Source organism: Erythrolamprus reginae, chromosome Z (assembly GCF_031021105.1).
Source record: "Erythrolamprus reginae isolate rEryReg1 chromosome Z, rEryReg1.hap1, whole genome shotgun sequence".
NCBI classification, from domain to species: Eukaryota; Metazoa; Chordata; class Lepidosauria; order Squamata; family Dipsadidae; genus Erythrolamprus; species Erythrolamprus reginae.
In genome coordinates this window covers 125,736,973-125,760,727 of record NC_091963.1, presented here as the reverse complement: position 1 = coordinate 125,760,727, position 23,755 = coordinate 125,736,973, and the positions used below count along the sequence as shown (strand labels likewise).

Below are 23,755 nucleotides of genomic sequence, written 5' to 3'. Positions count from 1 at the left end.
AAAGCAAAATGAAGTCAGTTACTTTCTCAGGCAAGGAAGGAAATGGGCAGAGATATGGTGGGGCTGATTTGGTTGGGGGAGGTGGGTACACGACTCCTTTCCCCAGCTTGCCCCAGGATTCCAGCTGCCCATGCAAGGGACTGGAGGGGAGGGGCTGGCTGTTTGGGGCGGAGGAGCTGTTTGCCAACAGAGGAGGAGAAGGAGAAGAGGATGGTGCTGCCTAAAGCTGAGCGGGGAGGAAGTTAATCACCTCTCCACACCAAAAGCCACTTAGAGCTACTGGTCAGCCAGCAAAGATTTGGCATGGGCAGCAGGAGGAGAGAAGCTGTGTTTTTCAGGTGCTTGCTTTGTCTCCTTCCCCACCCCCAACCCCACCCTCTATCTATCTCTACCTACCTACCTACCTACCTACCTACCTATCTATCTATCTATCTATCCACCTACCTATCTACCTATCTATCCACCTATCTACCCACCTACCTACCTATCTAATCTATCCACCTACCTACCTACCTATTTATCTATCCATCTACCCATCATCTACCTATCTACCTGCCTACATTTCTGCATCTATCTATTTATCTATCTATCTATCTATCTATCTATCTATCCATCATCTACCTACCTACCTACCTATCTATCTATCCATCTATCCACCTACCTACCTATCTATCTATCCATCTACCTACTTATCCATCTATCCATCTATCCATCATCTACCTATCTACCTAACTACCTTCCTACATCTATCTATCTATCAATCTATCTACCTACCTACCTATCTATCCATCTATCTATCCATAATCTAACTAACTACCTACCTATCTATTTATCTACCTACCTATTTATCTATCTATCTATCCATCCATCTATCCATCATCTACCTATCTATCTATCTATCTACCTACCTATCTATCTATCCATCATCTACCTACCTACCTACCCATCTATCCATCATCTATCTACCTACCTACCTACCTAACTATCCATCCATCCATCCATTTATCCATCTATCTAGAGGCTTGCCTGAGAAGAGAACGGAAACAGTTTGATCCTGGGCAGGCTTCTGTCTAGGAGAAACCGCTGGCCAACAACTGCTAAATCATAATCAGTTTCTGGTCACAATTCAAAGTGTTGGTTATGAACTATAAAGCCCTTCATGGCATCGGACCAGAATACATCTGGGTCCGCCTTCTGCCGCACGAATCCCAGCAACCGGTTAGGTCCCACAGAGTCGGTCTTCTTCGGGTCCCGTCAACTAAACAATGTCATCTGGCAGGACCCAGGGGAAGAGCCTTCTCTGTGGCGGCCCCGACCCTCTAGAACCAGTTCCCCCCTGAGATCAGAATTGCCCCCACCCTCCTTGCCTTTCGTAAGCTCCTTAAAACCCACCTCTGTCGTCAAGCTTGGGGGAACTGAACTACCCTTTTCCCCCTAGGCCTATACAATTTATGCATGGTATGTTTGTGTGTATGTTTGGTTTTAAATAAGGGTTTTTAAATTATTTTAAACATTAGATTTGTTATATGCTGTTTACTACTGTTGTTAGCCGCCCCGAGTCTATGGAGAGGGGCGGCATACAAATCTAATAAATAAATAATAAATAAATAAATAAATAATCTGAGCAAAGAAAGCTTGCCTAAATAAGTCCATTTGAAGTTTAAGCAGCAATAGAGTGCCATTCATGCCATAAATTTGCGAGGATGTAAATTGTTCCTGTGGTTATAGAGTACAAATTGTGGAGTCTCCTGCTTGTCTTATAAGCAATAAAAATATTTATTCATAAGGTATTCAGTATGAAACCTTAAAAAGATCTCTGATAAATAAAATGCAATACATAAGAAAACACAGTTGGCAATACATTCACAGGGTAAAGAGGGGTGCAAATTAGAATTCTATTAAGGCATTGCCTTAATTGAAATCAATAGAAGATAAAATCCAGGGATAACCAGAATAAATTAAGAGCTGTATAACTAAAGTAAAGGAAGATACTAAAGTCTGTAAAACTAGTTTCATTTTCAACCATATGTCTGGAAGTCAAGTCTTAAGGATAGACAGCATGAGCAGTTCTTAACCAGTTTATATTTATTTAAAAGATATTGTTTTTAAAAAATGAATGAAACATTTTTTCTAAGAATGATATGATTTTATTTTATCATTTATTACCTTAGTGTTTAGGACATACTTGTTTGAAAATTATATTATACTAACTTTACTCTTTTTAAAAAGCACAAGCCCTTTGCAGACTTGACCTCATAAATGGCAACACTTGCAGATTTGCTACTAAATACCACTATGCAGGTAGGTTTCTTTTTAGGCTGAAGTGAACTGCAACAGACTTGAACATTCTTGCATTGTTTATGAGACTTTCCTGCTCTTTATCTCCTTTGTTACAATGAAAACATGACTTTTCAGAAGTTTTAAAATTTCTATCCAGATGGACTATGATTGTGCCAACTTCAATTGTAATAAACAAAACCAAGAATGTAAAACTCACGTCACCATGGTGTCCGTGGTGGGCTCCTGCTGATAAAGCTAATTGCGTGCAGCTCCATGGCTCTGGTGCGCAAGTGTGGGATCGAGTGCAATTTTGCTTCCCATACTTGTGCAGGATGCAAAATCTCACGTGGGAATGCATTTGCGTGTGCATTTCGGTGAGGATTTTTGCTTCCCCACATGCATGGAAACAAAAAATAATTCGCAGAAGTGTGGAACTCATTACCTGACTCAGTAGTGTCTACCCCTAACCCCCAACATTTTTCCCTTAGACTATCCATGATTGACCTCTCCAGGTTCCTTAGAGGTCAGTAAGGGGCGTGCATAAGTGCACCAGTGTGCCTTCCGTCCCCTGTCCAATTGTCTCTCCTTATCTCATTTATCTTTTCTTCCTTTCAAATATGTTCACCTATACTTTTATATCTTTTCTTCTATTCTTTTCTTTATTTATATCGCTACATATCTATTCTCTTCAAAGTGCATTATGTATTGGACTAAATAAAAAAAATGCATCCCCTTGCGAGAATTTGTGTCCAGCACAGGTGCGGGAAGCAAAACTGTGCTCAATCCTGCACTTGTGTGCCAGAACTGTGGAGCTGCACACAATTAGCTGTACTGGCAAGAGCCCACCACTGCATGGCTTCATGTGCTATATCAGGACTTTTTCATCCTTTGCTAAACTGGCCAGCATATGATATATCTGGCCCATGGGCTGGGAGTTTGACAGCCCTGAACTAAATAATCCAAATTATATAAAATGAGTTAATCCTGATATTTCATTTCACATGGCTACTATTCTCGAGAATCTATAAATGTTCATGGGTAAATATTATTATTATTATTATTATTATTATTATTATTATTATTATTATTATTATTATTATTATTATTATTATTATTATTATTATTATTATTATAGTACAACACAGCAAACGAGATCACTATGCTGGATTTTGTATTCCATCACCAGTCGGGTGCTTCCCAAGCACCTAGGACTGTGTAATGTAGCGGCGAATTATGTTTGCCGATCCCAGTAAATTATTATTATTATTATTATTATTATTATTATTATTATTATTATTATTATTATTATTATTATTATTATGTCAGTACAACACAGCAAACGAGATCACTATGCTGGATTTCGTATTCCATCACCAGTCGGGTGCTTCCCAAGCACCTAGGACTGCGTGATGTAGTGGCAAATTATGTTTGCCAATCCCAGTAAAGCGGCCTTTTGCAATTGAAAGATGGAGATTTTGTCAATTCCGATGGTTTTCAAATGTCCGCTGAGATCTTTTGGCACTGTGCCCAGCATGCCAAGTACCACTGGGATCACTTTCACTGGCTTATGCCAGAGTCGTTGCAGCTCGATTTTTAGATCTTCGTATTTCACTAATTTCTCTAGCTGCTTCTCCTCAATTCTGCTGTTCCCCGGGATTGCAATGTTGATGATCCATACTTTCTTTTTCTCCACAATCAGGATGTCTGGTGTGTTATGCTTCAGAATTCGGTCAGTCTGGAGTCAGAAGTCCCACAGTAGTTTTGCTTGCTCATTTTTGACCACTTTTTCAGGCTTAGGATCCCACCAGTTTTTTGCCACTGGTAAATGGTAGTTCCGGCACAAGTTCCAGTGGATTATTATTATTATTATTATTATTATTATTATTATTATTATTATTTAGATTTATATGCCGCCTTTCTTTAAAGACTTGGAGTAGCTCATAGAGTACAAAAAACACCATGACAACAAATCTAATTAATTAAAAATAGCTACTACAAATCCCATATATATTAAAATGAGTCAACCAACTCATTTACAACCATACATTAACTCATAGACAGGGGAAGGGGGCTTGATCAATTGCCCCATCCCTGGTGACCTAAATGAGTCTTGAGATTCTTGCGAAAGGTGAGGAAGGTGGAGGCAGTGCAAATCTCTGGAGGGAGCTGATTTCAGAGGGCCGGGGCCATCACAGAGAAGGCTCTTCCCCTGGGCCTCACCAGATGACATTGTCTGGCCGACGGGACCTGGAGAAGGCCAATTTTGTGGGACCTAACCGGTCATTGGGATTCATGCAACATATGTCGGTCCCACAATTAATCTGGTTTTATACCATGTAGGGCATAACACTTTGAATTGTGTCCGGACACCAATCGGCAACCAATGCAGTCTGCGGAGTGTTGGAGAAACATGGGTATATATGGGAAGACCCATGATAACTCGCACGGCCTCATTCTGCATGATCTGAAGTTTCTGAACACTCTTCAGAGGCAGCCCCATGTAGAGAGCATTGCAGTAGCCGAACCTTGAGGTAATAAGGGCATGAGTGACTGTGAGCAGAGACTCCCTGTCCAAATAGGGCTGCAACTGGTGCACCAGGCACCAGTTATGGCCAAATATGATTCTTTAGTCAAGAGGACTTTTATTTTACTTTATTGTTCAATCATTCAATCATTTCTAACTTACTGTTCCAATAAGTCCATTCCAAGAGGATTTCTTCCAGTATTTTCTATCTCACTTTCATTCAGATTTTTTGCCTTCAGTTTTTCAGTTTTTGCCTGTTTTTCTGTGTTTTCACATAATGTAACTAATATATTGAAGTTTTACTTTTGCTATTAATGCTTCAAGTAACTGATTAGGTTTCCTTTAACTAGTACTTTAGTATTTTGTGTGCTTAAAGGTATTCTAAAGAATATTTCTCCAGCACTGCACTTCAAAGGCATCATTTTATATTAGTTAATATATTCTCAGAGTTTAGCAACTCTATGTACAACCGTAGACAGATGCGTAGACATTGTGCATCATCTTGAGTACAATCTTTATTCCCATGAGATTCAGAACCTAGAAAGATTAGGTTTGTGGTCACTTCAAACTCTTCAAATAGATTGACTATGCCTGCTCTTTAATATTTTCCAAAAGACTAATTTGTACTCTTTTCTTTCATCTTCAATGAAAAATTATCTAAGTGCTTTATATTTCTAGCCACCGAAATGGTATCAGCATAAGTCATATTATCAACACCATCAACATGGGATTGGTTTGATTCAGCTGAACCTGTGGAAGTTGACAGGAACTTCCAGAAGGAAAATGCCACCATTGTTTCAGGAAGTGGGCTGAGAAGGCAATGGTGTACCTCCATAGCTTCATGAAGGAAATAAATTAGCTGGACCCTTTTCAATCATGTTTCAGGCTATGGTATGAGGCAGAAATAGCATTTGTAAATTGGTGAATTCTGGTGAGAGTAGGAAGGAAATTGTGTATCCGTCCTTGTCTTCCTTACTTACTGGCAGCTTTTGATATTACAGAACACAGTTGTCAAACTCATGGCCTCATGTTGCCATCACATGAGGTTTTCTGATATTTTTTCCCATTCATGGAGCTGGGATTGGCTTGGCCTGCATGTGATGCATCCAACTTGTGGGCCACCAGTTTGATACTTCTGCTATAAACCATGATATACTTTAAAGCTTTCATAGGCAGTTTGGGATGAGCGGCAAATTTTGTTCTGTTTACTTCTTCTTCCTCAATCAGTCTCAATCAGTATTGTTAGGAGTATGAGGTTCAACTAATCCCCCTCCCTTTTTAGTATGTTTCAGTTTCTTTTAACATCTACATAAAACCATTGGGCAAAAATGAAAGTAAAAGCTTCAGCTATTACTTCAAAAGTTCACCAAGACATTCTTACATTAATTTCAAATTATACTATCCCTTACAGAAGTTGGTTAAGGATTATGTTATTAAGAATACCTAAAATGTGAAAAAGCAGTGGTATTTGTAATGGAATATTTGAATAATTTAATAATATTTTAGGTTATTACACACTGAAATTTCTGCTTAAGTGCTTTTCTTTATCAACTGTTCCTTGATGTTCAGTTCAGGTTTTAGGATAATGATGTAACACTTAGGGAAAAAGATACAGCTTAATAATCCAGCACCAGATGCCAAGATAGAGAAGATCTCCACAGCCACCATATATTTCCCATTAGTGCCCTGATATGAAGGAATGAAGGACAGCCACACACTGCAGAAGAGCAGCATGCTAAAAGTGATGAACTTGGCTTCATTGAAAGTATCTGGCAACTTCCTGGCTAGGAAAGCCACAGTGAAGCTGACTATAGCCAAAAATCCCAAGTAGCCCAAGACATAATAAAACATACCAAGCGATCCTTCATTGCATTGCACTATAATTTCTCCAGGAAGGGAATGCATATCAAACTCTGGGAAAGGAGGAGCTGTGCGCAACCATGCAGCACAAATACTAGCCTGAATGGAGGAACAACCAAACAGGATAAGAATGATCAACCTTTTCCCAACCCATTTCCTTATCCTAGATCCTGGCTTTGTGGCCATAAAAGCTAGAACTACAGTTATTGTTTTAGCTAATATACAAGCAACAGCCACAGTGAAGATGATACCAAAAGTAATTTGTCGTAAATAGCAAGTCACTATTTGTGGCTGGCCAATAAATAACAAGGAGCAGAGAAAACAAAGCAGTAAGGAGATGAGCAGGCAGTAGGTGAGGTCCCGGTTGTTGGCTTTGACAATGGGAGTGTTCTGGTTCTTGATGAAAACTCCTAGTATCAGAATTGTGAGCAGAACAAAAGAGAGAGCTAAAAATGCTAAAATAATCCCCAAAGGATCCAGGAAAGAGAGAAAATGTAATTTCTTGACAATGCATTGGTTTTTGTTCTCATTTGGAAATTGTTCTTCTGGGCACTGATAACAGTTGTCCATGTCTAAAAATAAATATAAGAGGAGACAAATTTTAATGAAATGAATAACCTTTTATGCCAAATTTTGCATAGAAACTTTATTTCAAATATGAATAAACATTGATAGAAACAAAAATTAAGTATGAATTAAGTTTACAAATATATACAATATGTATGTATGTATATACTGTATGTATGTATGTATGTATGTATGTATGTATGTATGTATGTATGTATGTATGTATATAACTGCATAGAATTGACCTAATGGGTAACTGATATCATTACATGTTATTCTTCTTCACCTCTACCTATAGAGTATAGTGGACATCAAACTTTAATAAGTATTCTGTATTCTAAGGACAGGACAGGACAGAAAAGAGTAATATACTTCTATCTATGACAGAATAGGGTAACTGATATCATTACATGTTATTCTTCTTCACTTCTGCCTATAGAGTAGAGTGGACATCAAACTTTAATAAGTATTCTGTATTCTAAGGACAGGACAGAATAGAGTAGAATTCTTTATTGGCCAAGTGTAATTGGACACACAAGGAAAATGTCTTTGGTGCATGTGCTCTCAGTGTACATTAAAGAAAATATATACTAGTCAAGAATCATGAGGTACAACACTGAATTATTGTCATAAGGTTCAAATATGCAATCAGGAAACAATATTAATATAAATCGTAAGGATACAGTCAACAAGTTACAGTCATAAGTGGGAGGAGATGGGTGATAGGAATGATGAGAAAAACTAAAAAACTAAAAACTAAGCTTACTTCAATCAGTGTTTCACTAGCATCTTTGTTGATTATTAATTACAATTTGTAATAATTAATTGCATTGACCAAAACTCTAAATCAAATAGAAAGATTCTTGCATAAAAAATCAAACTTCCTTTCGCACAATACAGCCCATATATAAATCATATTTTTCAGAGTATAAGACGCACCATTTTCCCCATAAAAATGCTGAAAATTTGGTTGTGTCTTATACTCCAAATGTATCTTTACTCAGCTATTTTTAACCCTAATGAAGTGCTAATGTGAACTTCCATGCTTTGCTAGCTAAGCAATCTTCCCATTGCCTGCTTCTCTCATTACTTCTCCCTTCAACAATCATCTATAATTTAGCTATCTAGCCATCTACTCTATATCTATCATCCGTCTGTCTGTCTGTCTGTCTGTCTGTCTGTCTTTCTGCCTGCCTGCCTGCCTGCCTGCCTGCCTGCCTGCCTGCCTGCCTGTCTATCTATCTATCTATCTATCTATCTATCTATCTATCTATCAATTATCTATTATTTATCTCATCTATCATCTATTTACCAACCTAAATTCTGATTGATGATGGTGCCTAATTTTGTAAATTTATTCTCATACTCTGATAAACATTTTCTTTTCTTTTCTTTTTTGTACATTTTGGTATTGGATACATGTTTTAATGGTTGGTATACATTGTTTACATGAGAGATTATTGTATTCACTTTAGTACCAACATTTTTTAATACCAGTGTCCATTTTGTAATTCATAATTGGTTATTGTGTCTACTACCTTTCTGGTCTGAAATCTTCCCAACTGGACAAGGAACACAATTGTAGCAGCAGAATGGTTGTCCTTCCTTCTTCTTTTGTCTGTAACCTGGATGGCATTTCTCATTACACAGAGCAACAGGAAGTATCTATCAATATGGCAAATAAATAAATAAACATGTCCTTGAAAACATAGCAGTCTATTTCCTATAGATTTTTTTTAAATCTGGGGAGCATTTTATAACTGAGTGGAAAAGATAGGCATCTAGATGAGTTTGGAAATTCATCATTAGGTCAAAGACTACAGCTCCCTAGCCAGATAAGTAATAACAGGTAATTGTTTCAGGATTCCATATTTAACTCCCCAAAATATTTAATCTTGAACTAGAGATATAACTATTAAAAAATAAAGAAAACGTTCAAAGTTCTCCTTTAATTGAGTCCTGACCATAAATGATATAACCCTTAGGTCATAGAGTAATTATAACAGGTCATATTTGACTATGAAAAGATTAAACATTCTTGTCCAAATGAATCTTATTTTGTATGTCAAAAAAGTGAGAAAAAACAGTTTCATGTTTTTGGAAGGGGTTATTTTAAACATATAAAGGGAATAATGAATATTTTTCTGTTTCCTTGTCAGTCTGCAGCTGACTTTGATATAAAAATAAAGGCTGTTTGTTCTAAATGATAGCTTGTAGTATAAAATATATTCACTGATTTACCTCTAAAGTCTATTGAGTAGAAATCATTGGGTATAATTTTTTTTCTCTCCCTTAAACAACCATACATAAATGAAAACATGTCAATGCCTAACAATATATATATAAAATTTTCTTATCTTAAAGACTTAACAAAACATCCTAAAATTCTATTTTTGTTTCATTAATCATAATTCTATCATCTAAACAACTAAAGATAATAATAAAAATTTTATATTTGAAATAATATCAATCTTAAACTACTTTACATTTGTGTTTCATAATTAATTAATGTTGCCACCATTTCTCTTTTGGTCATCCAGGTTTCTACCATCCAATTTCTAATTCTCTTACATTACTTTCAAGATAATTATCTATTTTAACTATTTTTAATTTCAATCCATTCATAAAATTTTCCCCAAATTTTATAATATTCCAAATCTTTTTATCTTTAATTTTCAGTGTAAGTCTATTCATTTCAGCATAGTCCATAATCTTCCTTAACACCTCTCTTTCTGTTGGTATTCTATTTAGCTTCCAATTTTGTGCATATATAATTCTAGCAGCAGTCACTATATGGATAATTAAGTATATTTCTTCCTTATTAATTTTTTCTTGCAAAATACCTAACAAAATATTTTAGATTTTAGCTCAATAATCTTTTAAAATAATTTCTCAATCCATGTTTGGATTTCCATCCAATATTCCATGCAGGTCCACCACATATGATAAAAGAGTCAGGTACATAGTTCCATTTCCAGCATTTCATCAATTTATTCTTAAACATTTTTGCTAGCCTCTTTGGAGTCACATGCCATCTATAAAACATCTTATACATATTCTCTTTAAATGCTGCTGACATCATTATTTTATCATTCCTTTTCCATAATTGCTACTATTGAGTAGAAATTATTATGGCTCTTTCCTATTTAGCTTTCCACATCTGAAATTTTATTTGTATTTGTAGTTTACTTGATTAAATGAACTATGCCATGTGATAGCATCTTCATAAATAGTTAATTGATGATCACTTAAAGCTTGTGGATCCAGATATCCAACTTTCATAGAAATAAAAGATTTGTTTGGGAAAGTGATCCAGTTGATAACATCAAATCCAGCTACCAATTCCCCATTTTCATCAAATGATATGGTGTCTCCAACACTATTGTTAAATGAAATGGTCCTTAGGAAATGGTGAAGCTAAAGTGAAAGAAGCAAACAATTTTAAAACATTGTAACAAGAGAAAAATGTCTCTTGGTTGATATCATTTATATAATTTACAAAAGGGAAAAGCAAGATGTATGCTCAACACCTCATTGTAATAAGAACTTTCTCTAAGTATGATATTGTTAAATATATATTATATATTAATTAAGAATATAAAACAGTTACCAATTTGCATAGAAATTGTTTTTTCTAAACTGTGTCAGATAATTGAAAAGTCAGAGGCGAAAACAACAATGAAGTTTTGGAAAGGTCTCTGAGAGGTTGAAAAGGACTGTTACCATTGATACTATTTTTGCTAAATTTTACTTAGGGTGTTTAGGATGGCACCCAAGGTGGCTATAATCACTGATACTATTTTTGCTATTTTACCTGCCAATGTAGTAGTTTTGGAGGATTTAACCTAAATGAAAGATAAGATTTAATTTGGGTGGAAGATAAGAACATTTTATGCAAAGCGTGTACTACGGCATGGACTGCATTGTAAATGCTGTAACTGTGGCTAGTCATAGTCATTTCAAAGAGTGTCCCAGGAAGACTTTCCAAGTTCTCTTCTCCGGTGCAAGAATTGTTGTTCTCTTTACCCTCATAAGAATTAGGAAAGAGGCAATCGAATGCTTGTTCCCAGAAGATCTTGATAAACCCATCTTCTTTTGACCAGATAGGGTGTAGAGAATGCAGAAATTTTGTAAATCCAAGCACTTCTTTTGAATGACTTGCCAAAGACAAGGCACCATGAAAAAAATGTATATCAAAATGTCGGTGAAATGTCTCTGATGAGAAATCCCACTGAGCTGTCATAAGCCACACTTTGCCTATGGTTACTTGTGTTGAACTTCCCAAGCTTCCATAAAGATATAGCAGCCATTTCAAGCATGCCACAGCTTGAGAATCTGCATTTACAATATAGACTTTGACATTGGGTTTGGCTAATGAAGCAGCCATAGCAACAAGGGGTTCAAATGACTCAAAATTCTCTAAAACACCAGAAAGGGTTAGTGTTCTTTCAATGATTGCTGCACAAATTGCATACTGGGAAAGCATGGGTAACAAGTCCTGCACAAATTTTTCTCCTTGATCATCATCTGGTGAAATAATTCCAATCCATTTCCATTGGAAAAAAAGGAGCAGCTTAATAAGTCCCATGTATTGATTTGTTTCACTAGGGATCATCCGGTAGAAAAAAGGGAGCTGTGTTTTAATGTTCATTACTGGAGCAAACACACAGCAAGCAATCTAAACAAAATATATATTAAAAGAATAAAAGAAAGATAAATGATAACAGTTTATTCTGAATTTTTCATATACTATCAACATTTTCATGTCTGTTTCTTTGTTTGTAATCTTCAAAACATAGAACATATGAGCTTTTAAAAAATCAATATACATCAAATAACTGTGATTTATTACTTCATTGGAATACAAATTTTAGAAAATTGTGGGTATTTCACAATTGCTGCCACACTTGTGTGTCACATTGGCACACTATGGTAATCAGGTACAATTATAAAATCATAATTTTCAGTGCTATCTGACAACTTTCTAAGTCAATGGAGAAGTCAACAGGAAGTCATTCCTGTTTCCACTGCTTATTTGCCTAGGTGTGGTCATTCTGCCGCACTTCATAGGTTACAAGTATCCCTGAAACTATGGTTTCATAGGATGTGTGTGTGTGTTTGTGTGTATGCATGTACAGTATCTCTCTCTCTCTCTCTTTCTCTATACATACCCTATACACATTTATGTATAATTAGACTATGTGTATGTTCTAATTATACACACACACACACACACACACACATATGGTGTGTGTGTGTATTCTGTCAAAAACCATATTTTTTCCTGTCAAATCATATAGTTTGTAAGCTATAAAAATTTAATTGCCTTGGATAATTGCCTGGAGGGACTGAAAGGCAAAAAGGAAGCAGTATGTTCCATCCCATATTTGAGTATACAGAGTGACTCGACATAACTTGACAAAACAAAACATCTTCCCTGGTACAAGCTGAGAGGAGAAGAACCTGTGATCTAGAGGTTAAAGCCTTGCAAGCAGAATCTCCAAGTTCAAATCCTGGTAAGGGTATAGAAACATAGAAACATAGAAGTCTGACGGCAGAAAAAGACCTCATGGTCCATCTAGTCTGCCCTTATACTATTTTCTGTATTTTATCTTAGGATGGATATATGTTTATCCCAGGCATGTTTAAATTCAGTTACTGTGGATTTATCTACCACATCTGCTGGAAGTTTGTTCCAAGGATCTACTACTCTTTCAGTAAAATAATATTTTCTCATGTTGCTTTTGATCTTTCCCCCAACTAACTTCAGATTGTGTCCCCTTGTTCTTGTGTTCACTTTCCTATTAAAAACACTTCCCTCCTGGACCTTATTTAACCCTTTAATATATTTAAATGTTTCGATCATGTCCCCCCTTTTCCTTCTGTCCTCCAGACTATACAGATTGAGTTCATTAAGTCTTTCCTGATACGTTTTATGCTTAAGACCTTCCACCATTCTTGTAGCCCGTCTTTGGACCCGTTCAATTTTGTCAATATCTTTTTGTAGGTGAGGTCTCCAGAACTGAACACAGTATTCCAAATGTGGTCTCACCAGCATTCTATATAGTGGGATCATAATCTCCCTCTTCCTGCTTGTTATACCTCTAGCTATGCAGCCAAGCATCCTACTTGCTTTCCCTACCGCCTGACTGCACTGTTCACCCATTTTGAGACTGTCAGAAATCACTACCCCTAAATCCTTTTCTTTTGAAGTATTTGCCAACACTGAACTGCCAATACAATACTCAGATTGAGGATTCCTTTTCCCCAAGTGCATTATTTTACATTTGGAAACATTAAACTGCAGTTTCCATTGCTTAGACCATTTATCTAGTAAAGCTAAATCATTTACCATATTACAGACGCCTCCAGGAATATCAACCCTATTGCACACTTTAGAGTCATCGGCAAATAGGCAAACCTTCCCTACCAAACCTTCCCCTATGTCACTCACAAATATATTAAAAAGAATAGGACCCAGAACAGATCCTTGTGGCACACCGCTTGTAACCTGACTCTGCTCAGAATACTCGCCATTAACAATAACTCTCTGATGTCTACGCTTCAGCCAGCTGCAAATCCATTGAACTATCCAGGGATTAAGTCCAATCTTCACTAATTTATCTATCAGCTCTTTATGTGGAACCGTATCAAAGGCTTTGCTGAAGTCCAGGTAGGCAATATCCACGGCACCACCTTCATCCAACACCTTTGTGACATAGTCAAAGAAATCAATGAGATTAGTCTGACATGATCTGCCTTCAGTAAAGCCATGCTGATTTGGGTCTAATAAGTTATTGTTTTTTAGGTGCTGATTTATCCTCTTTTTGAGTAGAGTCTCCATCATTTTAACTACAACTGATGTCAAGCTAACTGGCCTGTAGTTACCAGCTTCTTCTCTACTGCCCTTCTTGTGAATAGGCACAACACTGGCCATTCTCCAATCCTCAGGAACTTCTCCTGTTAACAAGGATTGGTTAAACAAATCAGTCAGGGGGGTAGCAATGACAGATCTGAGTTCTTTAAGAACTCTGGGGTGGATGCCATCTGGACCCATTGCCTTATTTATCTTTAATCGTTCAAGTTCTTCTAAGACATCGGCTTCTAAGATCACTGGAGCTGAATCCGTACAGCTGGAAGCAATGCTATATCCCTCTATAGTATTATTTTGTAAGGTGTCTTTTGAGAAAACTGAACAGAAGTAGCTATTGAAATGGTCAGCGATCTCCTTATTCCCATTAATGCATGTATTATTCCCGGTACTAAGCTTCGTGATGCCGCAGTTTTTCTTCTTCTTATCATTAATATATCTGAAGAAGGTTTTATCCCCCTTCTTTACAGATTTGGCAATTTCTTCCTCTTTTGAGGCTTTAGCAGCATATATTATCTGTTTCGCCTCCTTCTGTCTCATTTTATATACCTCCCTATCAGCTATACTTCCAGACTCTTTATATGGCTAGATGATGAGAGCACAATAGCTTTAAATAGATCTATACTAGTCTCCCTTCCTTTTCATTATCAACAAAAATATATTATACATATACATACATATATGGTTTTGTGTGTGTGTGTGTTTGTTTGTTTTCTGTCACTTATCAGCAAAAATGTTACACAGAGAGAGGGGGGGAGATAGAGAGGTCTTAGCATATTAGGGTCTTTTTCCATGTAGGATTGATAGAATCTTGGTGACGTTTCGATGAGGTCTTACTCATGATCTTCACGCTGATGCTTTCAACTTCATGCTAGAGCGAACAAAGCTCCTCGAAATGTTGCCAAGATCCTATCAATCTTACACAGCAAGAGACTCACATACACCAATATCTACATAATTATTCCCATGAAAATCTACAAACAAACACACACACACACACACACACACACCTATATTGTAAGCCATTCAAAGTTACTTCAAAATGCCATATGAGCATCATATAATGATATATATTCATTTCATACTTTGAATGACTCACAACATAATAAATTATATAGATATATAAACCATTACAACAATAAAATAATATTTAAATTACAAGAGATTTTTAAAAAGTACAAATTTAGAGCAGAGAGACTTCTCTGTTACTATACTAGCAACCTGCAACCAACGACTTCTGCTTTAGGGCCCTATACCAACCAGCATAGCCAAATTTTAAGACATTTCCTGAAGTAAAAATGATTGGGCCAGATCCTACTTCCTGCAGCAAGATGTTCCAAAGAGATATGTCAGAAAAGACTCTTCTCCTGAACCTCACCAGCCACAATTTTTTGAGCAGCTGGGACTGCAGCAGACCTATTCTACTAGCAAGATTGGGATTAGTCTGTCCATTGGTTAAACAGCTCCTCTAATTTCCTGGACCTATGTCATAAAGTAAGGTTTCCCAAACTTTTGGATCTCAGGGACCACCAAGGTCATAATTTTAAATCCCACGGACCACCAAATTCATAATTTTAAATCCCACTGAGTCTAGTTCATCATTCTGAGTCTTGCAGATTACTAATATGATTTTTTTTTTAAAAAAGATAAATACATTTCTAAAATAATGACCAGAGACCTTCTCTTTTATTAAAATGAAATACACCTATTTAATATAACAATCATAAATGCTTATTTAATTATAATTATTAAATAAGTAAATGCTTATTTAATAACAAAATCTTTAAAGGTTATTTAATTCTAAAAAAAAATTATCACCATGGAAACTATTCAAATCAAAGATTATCATATCATTTGATGCCATTAAATATTACAGTTTTCAAAATATAATTAAGATCAAACTTAACTAAAATGAATATCTTAGAAATAAATAAAATAATTGGATGATAATCAGTATTCTCAGAGCAGGGTGACTGTTGTAATGGTCAAAACAATAATGAAGCATATAGCTTGGCAATAGTTGCTTCAATTTAAGATTAATGTAACATCACCCTGTACCCAGCACATTTCACTGATGACTATGAGCATCCTTGTCCTATGGAGGTAGGTAATAATTTCAACAGGATACATTAAAACCAAAACAAAGCAGGTGCAAAAAGCAAAGGGGAAGCAAAATGCAGGAGGAAGCCCAGGATGAGGGTGGGTGGAGCAGGCCAAAAAGGGCAAGGAAAATGGCCACAGGTGTCCTGTAGGTCATGTGGTATATTCAACAGCAGCCTTTCTGGGTAGAGGGGAAACACTATATGCCCCTCTCGCTCAGAAAGCCTGTGAAAGGAATATGTGTGAAAGCCTCCTCTGGATTATCTGGAGGGAGTGGGGCAGAACAGAAGTAAAATTCCTTGCTCCTGGATTGCAGATGGGATGGGGAGGAATTTGCAAATGAAGCATCCCTACCCCAAGCCACTCTCCTCCCTCCCCAATAGCCCAGTTCTGCACGGGCTCCAGACTGTGTGAAAGGCTACCAAAATGTTTACTGCCACACTGTGAGTGTGGCTTATTTTGTGGGTGTGGTTTGATGGTTATGTGACTGGGTAGGAGTGGCTTGCCGGCTATGTGACCAGGCTGGAGTGGCTTGACAATCATGTGACTTGACCAAGGATTTTCCAAGAACCTCAAAACAATACCCTTATCAATGGACTCAAAACAAGCAGGTCATCGAATTCACCCACATCCTAGAAGTGAGCAGCGATAGAACAGTGAAATAACAGAAACATCTCACTTAGAATTTTGAAGGCACATTTTGAACTTTGTCATAAAGCTGACTTAATGATTAAAATGGCCACTCACTTACTCAAAGGCAACAATTTAAAGTGTTACTTTCTACTTTCACCACCTAAGTCAACATTCCAATATGCTCCATTCCATATAACAGTCTTAACCCTCCTTACTGGAGGCTACAAACAAAATCAAGGTTTCTGGCAAAATATTAGATTTCAAGCATTATTCATTTTATTTTCTAGAGTAGGGATTCCCAAACTTGGCAACTTTAAGACTTGTGAATTTTAACTCCCAGAATTCTCCAGCCATATATGAAGACCTCTGTTCTAGATAATACTATAGCCATTCAGAAAGGAGGGGGAGGAAGAAACCCAGATCATATAGAATTAATTCCGGATCTTATCTCCTTATACTTTTCCTAGACACTTTTGTTTGTAGCAGAATCACCGACTTTAGGATTATTAAAAGCTTTCAGGAAGAATGTAGAGGGTGCCCAAAGAATACACCCTGCATTTTATTTCAACATCTTTTGGTGCAAATTGGGTGCTCTGGGTGGCGCTCCATTTTTGCTACCCCACTGTGTTCCCCACCCATCTGGGCAGCACCCCACCCATGGAAAGGAATCATGTTTGGAGACAATTTGGATTTCAACCCTGGTGAAGGTCCACTCAATAATGCCCATCCAGCCTGCTTCCACTTGCCTTGTACTGTATGCCCTCCTCAGGAGTGTGAAAGCCGGTCTGGGAATAAGGAAGTGCCTTCCCCATCTCTCCCCCTCCTGTTTGCTGCCAACAGCTCCAGGCACCCCCAGAGTGACTTAGGTGCATCCTGTCCATTCTCAAATGCCTCCAGAGGCACCCATCTACCCACAGTAGGTGGCCAGATATATATGGTCCCAATTCCCACTAGGTCCCACAATCTTGTTTCTTCTGGTGCTTCTGAAGCATGAGATATGGTGATGGCCAAGCCCCTCCAGAAAAGCCATCAGCAACCCCCACCCTCCCCTGGTCCACCTGTGTTATTACATGTGCCAGCTACCATTTTCCTCAACAGCCTGTCACCTTGACGATAAGTGCAATATAAAACATTGAAAAATACAAAGATTTTTCTGAGGACCACCAAAATTTTCTTATGAACCACCAGTGGTTGATAGACCACAAGATGGTGGCCTAAGCCATAAAGGAATTTAAATGTAAAGACCAACACCTTGAATTGGACCCAGAAACAGACTGACAGCCGGTGCTGTTTTCCTAACATTAATATTAATATATGCCACTGTAGAGATCTCAAAAAACTGTCTGTACTGTTGTATTCTAGACCAAGTATAACTTCCAAATATTCTTCAAAGGTAGCCCATGATGAATGTGTTGCAATAATGAGATGGCATAAGCAGAACATCACAATCCAGAAATGCGGTTGTTGCAGAAGCCAACATTGTGCAAAGACTCTCTTAGCTATGATTGTCACCTCTTTTTTGGGCAGCAATCACATTGATCCTAAAGTGCAGATGCATATTTTGTCCCTACAATGAGCACAATATTAGTTCTGAGCCCTAATAGCAGTTTTATAGGCAAGAATCACATAGTTTTAGAAAACCACCATCAAAAGAGAGAATTTGATACGGTGTCTATTTGCAAATGGATATAATGGTACATTTGTATATAATGGTACAAATGTTTTCAAGGTATAAGAATTCATCAAACTGAAGTTAGTTTTTAAAAACCATAGAAATAAAGAGGGGGAGAAATAAATGTAGCAGGTTATATTGTATCTTATCATCTTAAGTAGAATGTAAAACTAGAAAGGAGAACAGAAAATTGGTTTCCACGAGGCTGTCCTTAAATTACATTCCTGAGCTAATGTTATTGTGATTATTCCTTAAATATAAATTTATCAGCATTTTAAAATTCACGCCCTATCTGCACATACCTGTGGAATCTTATAGATGCCTAAAATAGTAGCCATATGTAGAGAGACTTTGGCATCAAGTCCTCCAATGACAGCTATCAGATTAGCTTGCTTCTTGCAGCTATAATTTGGAATAATCTTCCTTCGGGCAGACAGAAGTTTCAGGGTGTTTTGATAAGACATCTTTGCATTATTGTAACTGTCATAAATATGAAACCCTATGCTGATATTTGGCAATATATTGGGATTCTCATTGATCTGCTGCACAGCAAATATTAATGAAATGACATGTTGGTAATTTTTTAACATTGCCCTGAGGAAAGATTTATATAATTGGCATATATTTTGTATGCAGTTTCTATTTCTAGAATCAAAGTTGAAAATGTACATATTCCTTTTTTTAAAAAAACTGTTTATTTATAATACAATTAAAAAAACAAACATAAAAAACAAAGACATGGACAAGTCATGATATTCCATTTACATATTTTCATTGAGTTATTTCTTTTCCTAAATATAGGTCTTTGTCTCTATACATCTCCCTTTTATGTATAGTGTTAGTTCCATTTTTCTTCTTCAACAATATGAAAATGTACACATCTCCAATTTATCACTAAATTATAATCCCAACATTCCTCTTAAATTCCCACCAATAATATAATTTGTCCCAGATTTCAAAATACTCGGATTTATTTTTTATCTTTTAGTTCCATCATGAGTCTGTCCATTTTCACATAAGACAATATTTTATATAGTATCTCTTCTGTGGGGATTTCTTTGTTTTTCTATTTTTGTGCAAAGGCCAGTCTAGCAGCAGTCTAAATGTGTAACATTAAATATATTGTTCCTTTATCATATTTATCTATAGTAATACCTAATGGAAAAAGTTCATATTTTACTTCTATTTTTAACATTAATATTTCTTCTAGCTATTGTTTAATTTTATTCCAAAATTCATATGCTTTTGAGCATTCCCACTACATGTGGTAGCATGTCCCTGGTATTGTTTTACATTTCCAGCACCATGGCAAGAGATTTGGGCCCATTTTAGCTAACTTTGTAGGGAAATGCCATCTATAGAACATCTTGTAGATATTCTCCTTGTATGAGGTGGTTAAGGTGAAGAAAATGTGATTGCTGCAAGGGTGAAACTATATTGTTTCACTATAAACTAACCTGTTGGATTCATTGAAATTATTATATTAATTTTCACAAAAACTAAAAATGTACATATTCTTATATATTCTCTATAGACATCTTTTAAATACTCTTTCACAAAAATATTATTTCTTTGTTTTGTGGATAAATTTAAAAGTTACATACTGTATCTCCAAGCCATGCTGAATGAGAAAAGGCTGTCTCGGTTTAGGATTAACTCATAGTATTTTCATAAACATGGTTTTCTTGACAGCATTGTGAAACTGAATTGCCATTCCCTTCATTATTTTTTATCTGTTTACCAGTTTAATCCACAAGACTTCCAGATTCATATCCTAATAATAAGCAGGTCTAAAAATGCCTGAAAATGAAGATCCTAGTCTTCATTAGGATCAGCTAAAGATGCAAAGTTGCCTAAAATCAACTGTAAAATCAAATATCAATTTGTTTCATTTTGATTTATTTTACATTTAACTGTTTTGTTCAAAAGCAATAAAAGTATGGATTATGGACTGCTTAAAAGTGCTCAAAGAAGTTTTAAATCTCAACAAATCACAGTCTGCTGTAATTTAGGCATTGCAATCAAAGGAACAACTTGCACTGGCATCATCTAGGTCCTTTTTCAAAATAAAATAAAATCCAATGGAAAAATAAAGTTTTTGTTGCTTCAAAACCTCCAATGAAAGTAATGCCTTGCTGTGGTTTTTTTTTCTAAAGCAGAATGGAAGAGATGTAGCTAAGATTTCTTTCTTGCTCTCTTCTTTCTTTCTCACTGCGCTTTCAGCTATGGCACACTGCAAACAGATTGAGAAGTACGGTGTATTTATTATTCACTTTTGCCCCTGAGATTATAGGTTCAAGAGGGGAAAATCAGATGCAACCTATGAATTTTGTTTTCACTCCTGAAAAGATGCTGAAGAAGTTAATTAACTTTTTTAATTAAATGAATTGGTTTTCATGTGATTTAATGGAATTGAGCTACATATATTATTGTAAAGCTGTAATTCTTACTAGAGTAAACATAAATAGAAAGCATAGAATCTCTGCAATGCCAATAGAATATGCAAAAGAAATGTACTGAGATCCAGATACCTTTAGAAAGATTAACAGATTATCTGAACCCATATAAATTATAAATATTCAATTTAAATTTTAAATGTACATAAATTTGAAGAATAAAAGATGGTACTATTGTTTGTTGAAAAAAAGAAAGTGAACAAAAAAAATGGAAATGAAACTGGCATTTTGTAGAAAGAAAATAAAAGAAGTAGTAATAAAAATATAATAGAAGTGGTGAGATAATTAGTGATAAAGAGATTGAAAAAGCAAAACCTGGTAACATAAAATATATTACACAAGAAAGTAAATAGAAATTATTTTTCAGATTTTTAATAATTATTTTCCAAAACTCATTTTCCAAGTTCTTTAATAAACTAGATAATTCAGAATAGTCCTATTTTTTGACTTGGAGATATTAGTTCCTATTTCCAATCTCCAGATGATATTTCCTTACATGAGTTCTTCTACCACCTTTGTTTCGGGATGTTCCTCAAAGTTGCTTATTTCTAGCAGGGAATCAAATTGTGCAGCAATCCCTCCGATTATTATGTCCCCCGGTTTGGAATACTCATATGGGAACTGGAAGGGATCAATCATAGAACAGATGTTATCATGTGCCTTGAAATTAGTTAGGACCAGGGGGGGCAGTTGCCAAAGGAAAAGCTGCAGCAAAAATATCCTTGTCTTGGCATGCATTGCTTTAGTTTCAGTGCAGTCTATTCATCAACTTTACATATTGTTAGATCTGGTGAGTGAAGATACTGGAGACAGGCTTCAGACAACTAGCTCTTTATTCAACTATGTGCAGACTCCAGCAAAGAGCCAGTCTGACAGCTAGCCCTTTTATAGGGAGCTGTCAGATGGCTGGACCAATCAGCGGTTTCCATTCTTCCACTCAAATGAAGGACCTGGTTGTAACCAGGCATTCTCAATATGTAACACATATTTTGCCAGTCTATATTGTGCTGTACAATTAAAAAGGATAATAAAATCATATTTCAATCAACCCATAATTTTAATAAGATTAGGTTTTTCTTTGGATATCTCTCTGAATGTATGCAGATACCCTATATATATTCACTTCATTCTTTCCTTTTGAAATTTGCAATATTATTTCAGTGTATCACTGCATCATAAAAATCAGAGTGCAAGCTTTAAATAAGTAGCTTATTCTCAATATATTAGGCTGAGAAAAATAACCTAGATTAGTTAATTACTAAATTTTAATTCCAAACAAGTTCAGAAGATCCTTAATTACTGTTGTGGTTAGCTCCTGCCCAGCTCCTGCCCCAAGGAATGTGGAGGGGGATGTGGGGGAGACATCCACATGCTGCAGGCCTGTTTTGCTCCCAGTGGAATCTGCTGACAAAGTCTCCTCTGACCAAGGAGACGTGAGTGACAGGGAGGAAGGGAGTTTGGCAGACAGCCCAGGAAGAGATCAATCATCTGTATCATCCCTGGATTCTGAACAAGAATGAATGACACATCCCCGCATGCATAGAGTGATGCATAGGAGACAACAACTGAAGGATTATTACAAGAGAAAATGAGGCCACCTGTGGTTGGGTGAGGCTGCTGTTTTAGCCTCATGGCAGTTTATCTGATTCATTGTTTCATCAAAATTGTAGTTTTTGTGCTCTTCAAGATTGTGTGTGGACTCTCTGGACTTTAGAATTGGACTCAATTTCCCAGTTATTGGGTGAGAATTGGATTGCATTTAACCTGTGCCTTGTGTGTACCAGAAAATCCCTTTGACATTTAAAAAGGGAGCTGTTTCTGTTTTTCTGTTTATAAAAACCTTTGGGTTTTCCTTTTATCATGTGGTGTGTGTCTTCCTGGACTAATTACCATTACTTATTTTTCTGATGAAGTGAAGCATCAGACTGATTGGGCGTGTCTATCTTGTTGATCTTAGTTTTTAGTTTCAAATGCACTACAATATTCTAAATAAATTTTAATATGCTGTTACTGAAAGAGTTAACTGGCTTGAGGAAATGTACCTGAGTTTGGCAGAGAAAAGATAAACTATATATGATGGTCTTGGCATATTCGGGTTTCTTCCCGTGTAGGATTTGGAAATTTCTGGCGACGTTTCAACAAGGTCCCACTCGTCATCTTCAGGCTGGTGTTTCTGTCCTTCTTCTAGGGCAAACACTGCGAGACCTGAGCTGCCCTCCTTCTATAAATACTGGTGGCTGGGTGTGGCTTGATGGCTCAGCAATTGCCTGATGTGTAGAAACTTCCTGGTGAATCAGTGGAGTAATGCCTGGGGTCGTTGATGTAGCTGAGGTATGCTGATTAGTTAATGGTTGTAGATTAGGCGTGATATCCTGAATAGTTGGAGCTTGCAGGCTACTTGATTGTTTTGCAATGTGTGTTCTGAGTCTGGTTTCTATGGCTGGGATACGTTTCAGGGCTGGTTTCCAGATGTCTGGTAGGCGGGAGGTATCATCCCGCTTGTTCATATTTTGGGGATGTTTTTCTATCTCGATCATCCCCAAAATATGAACAAGCGGGATGATACCTCCCGCCTACCAGACATCTGTTCTGCCAGTTGTAAGCCATTAACTAATATTTCCTGTCTGCAGCATTTTGTTGAACAATTTGACCATTTTTGCATACAGGCTGGTCAGTTATTTCAGCCAAAAACCATGCACCTGATCAGTGACCTCCCAGAGATCTTTCCAGAACTTTGTTGTTATTTTCACCTCTTCAACCATTACTCAAAAGTTTACCAAGTCATTGTTACC

General features: G+C 36.5%; 1 protein-coding gene across 1 annotated transcript; it reads right to left on the bottom strand.

The window, feature by feature from the left end:
• Nucleotides 1-6,334: 6,334 nt before the first annotated feature.
• LOC139154088 (vomeronasal type-2 receptor 26-like) lies at nucleotides 6,335-23,725 on the bottom strand. Its single transcript, XM_070728519.1, has 7 exons — nucleotides 23,663-23,725; nucleotides 21,460-21,584; nucleotides 18,810-19,101; nucleotides 11,046-11,909; nucleotides 10,421-10,648; nucleotides 8,770-8,896; nucleotides 6,335-7,236 (listed from the first exon to the last, which is right to left on the bottom strand). The coding sequence occupies exons 1-7, from the start codon at nucleotides 23,723-23,725 to the stop codon at nucleotides 6,335-6,337; spliced, it is 2,601 nt and encodes an 866-aa protein (XP_070584620.1).
• Nucleotides 23,726-23,755: the final 30 nt, after the last annotated feature.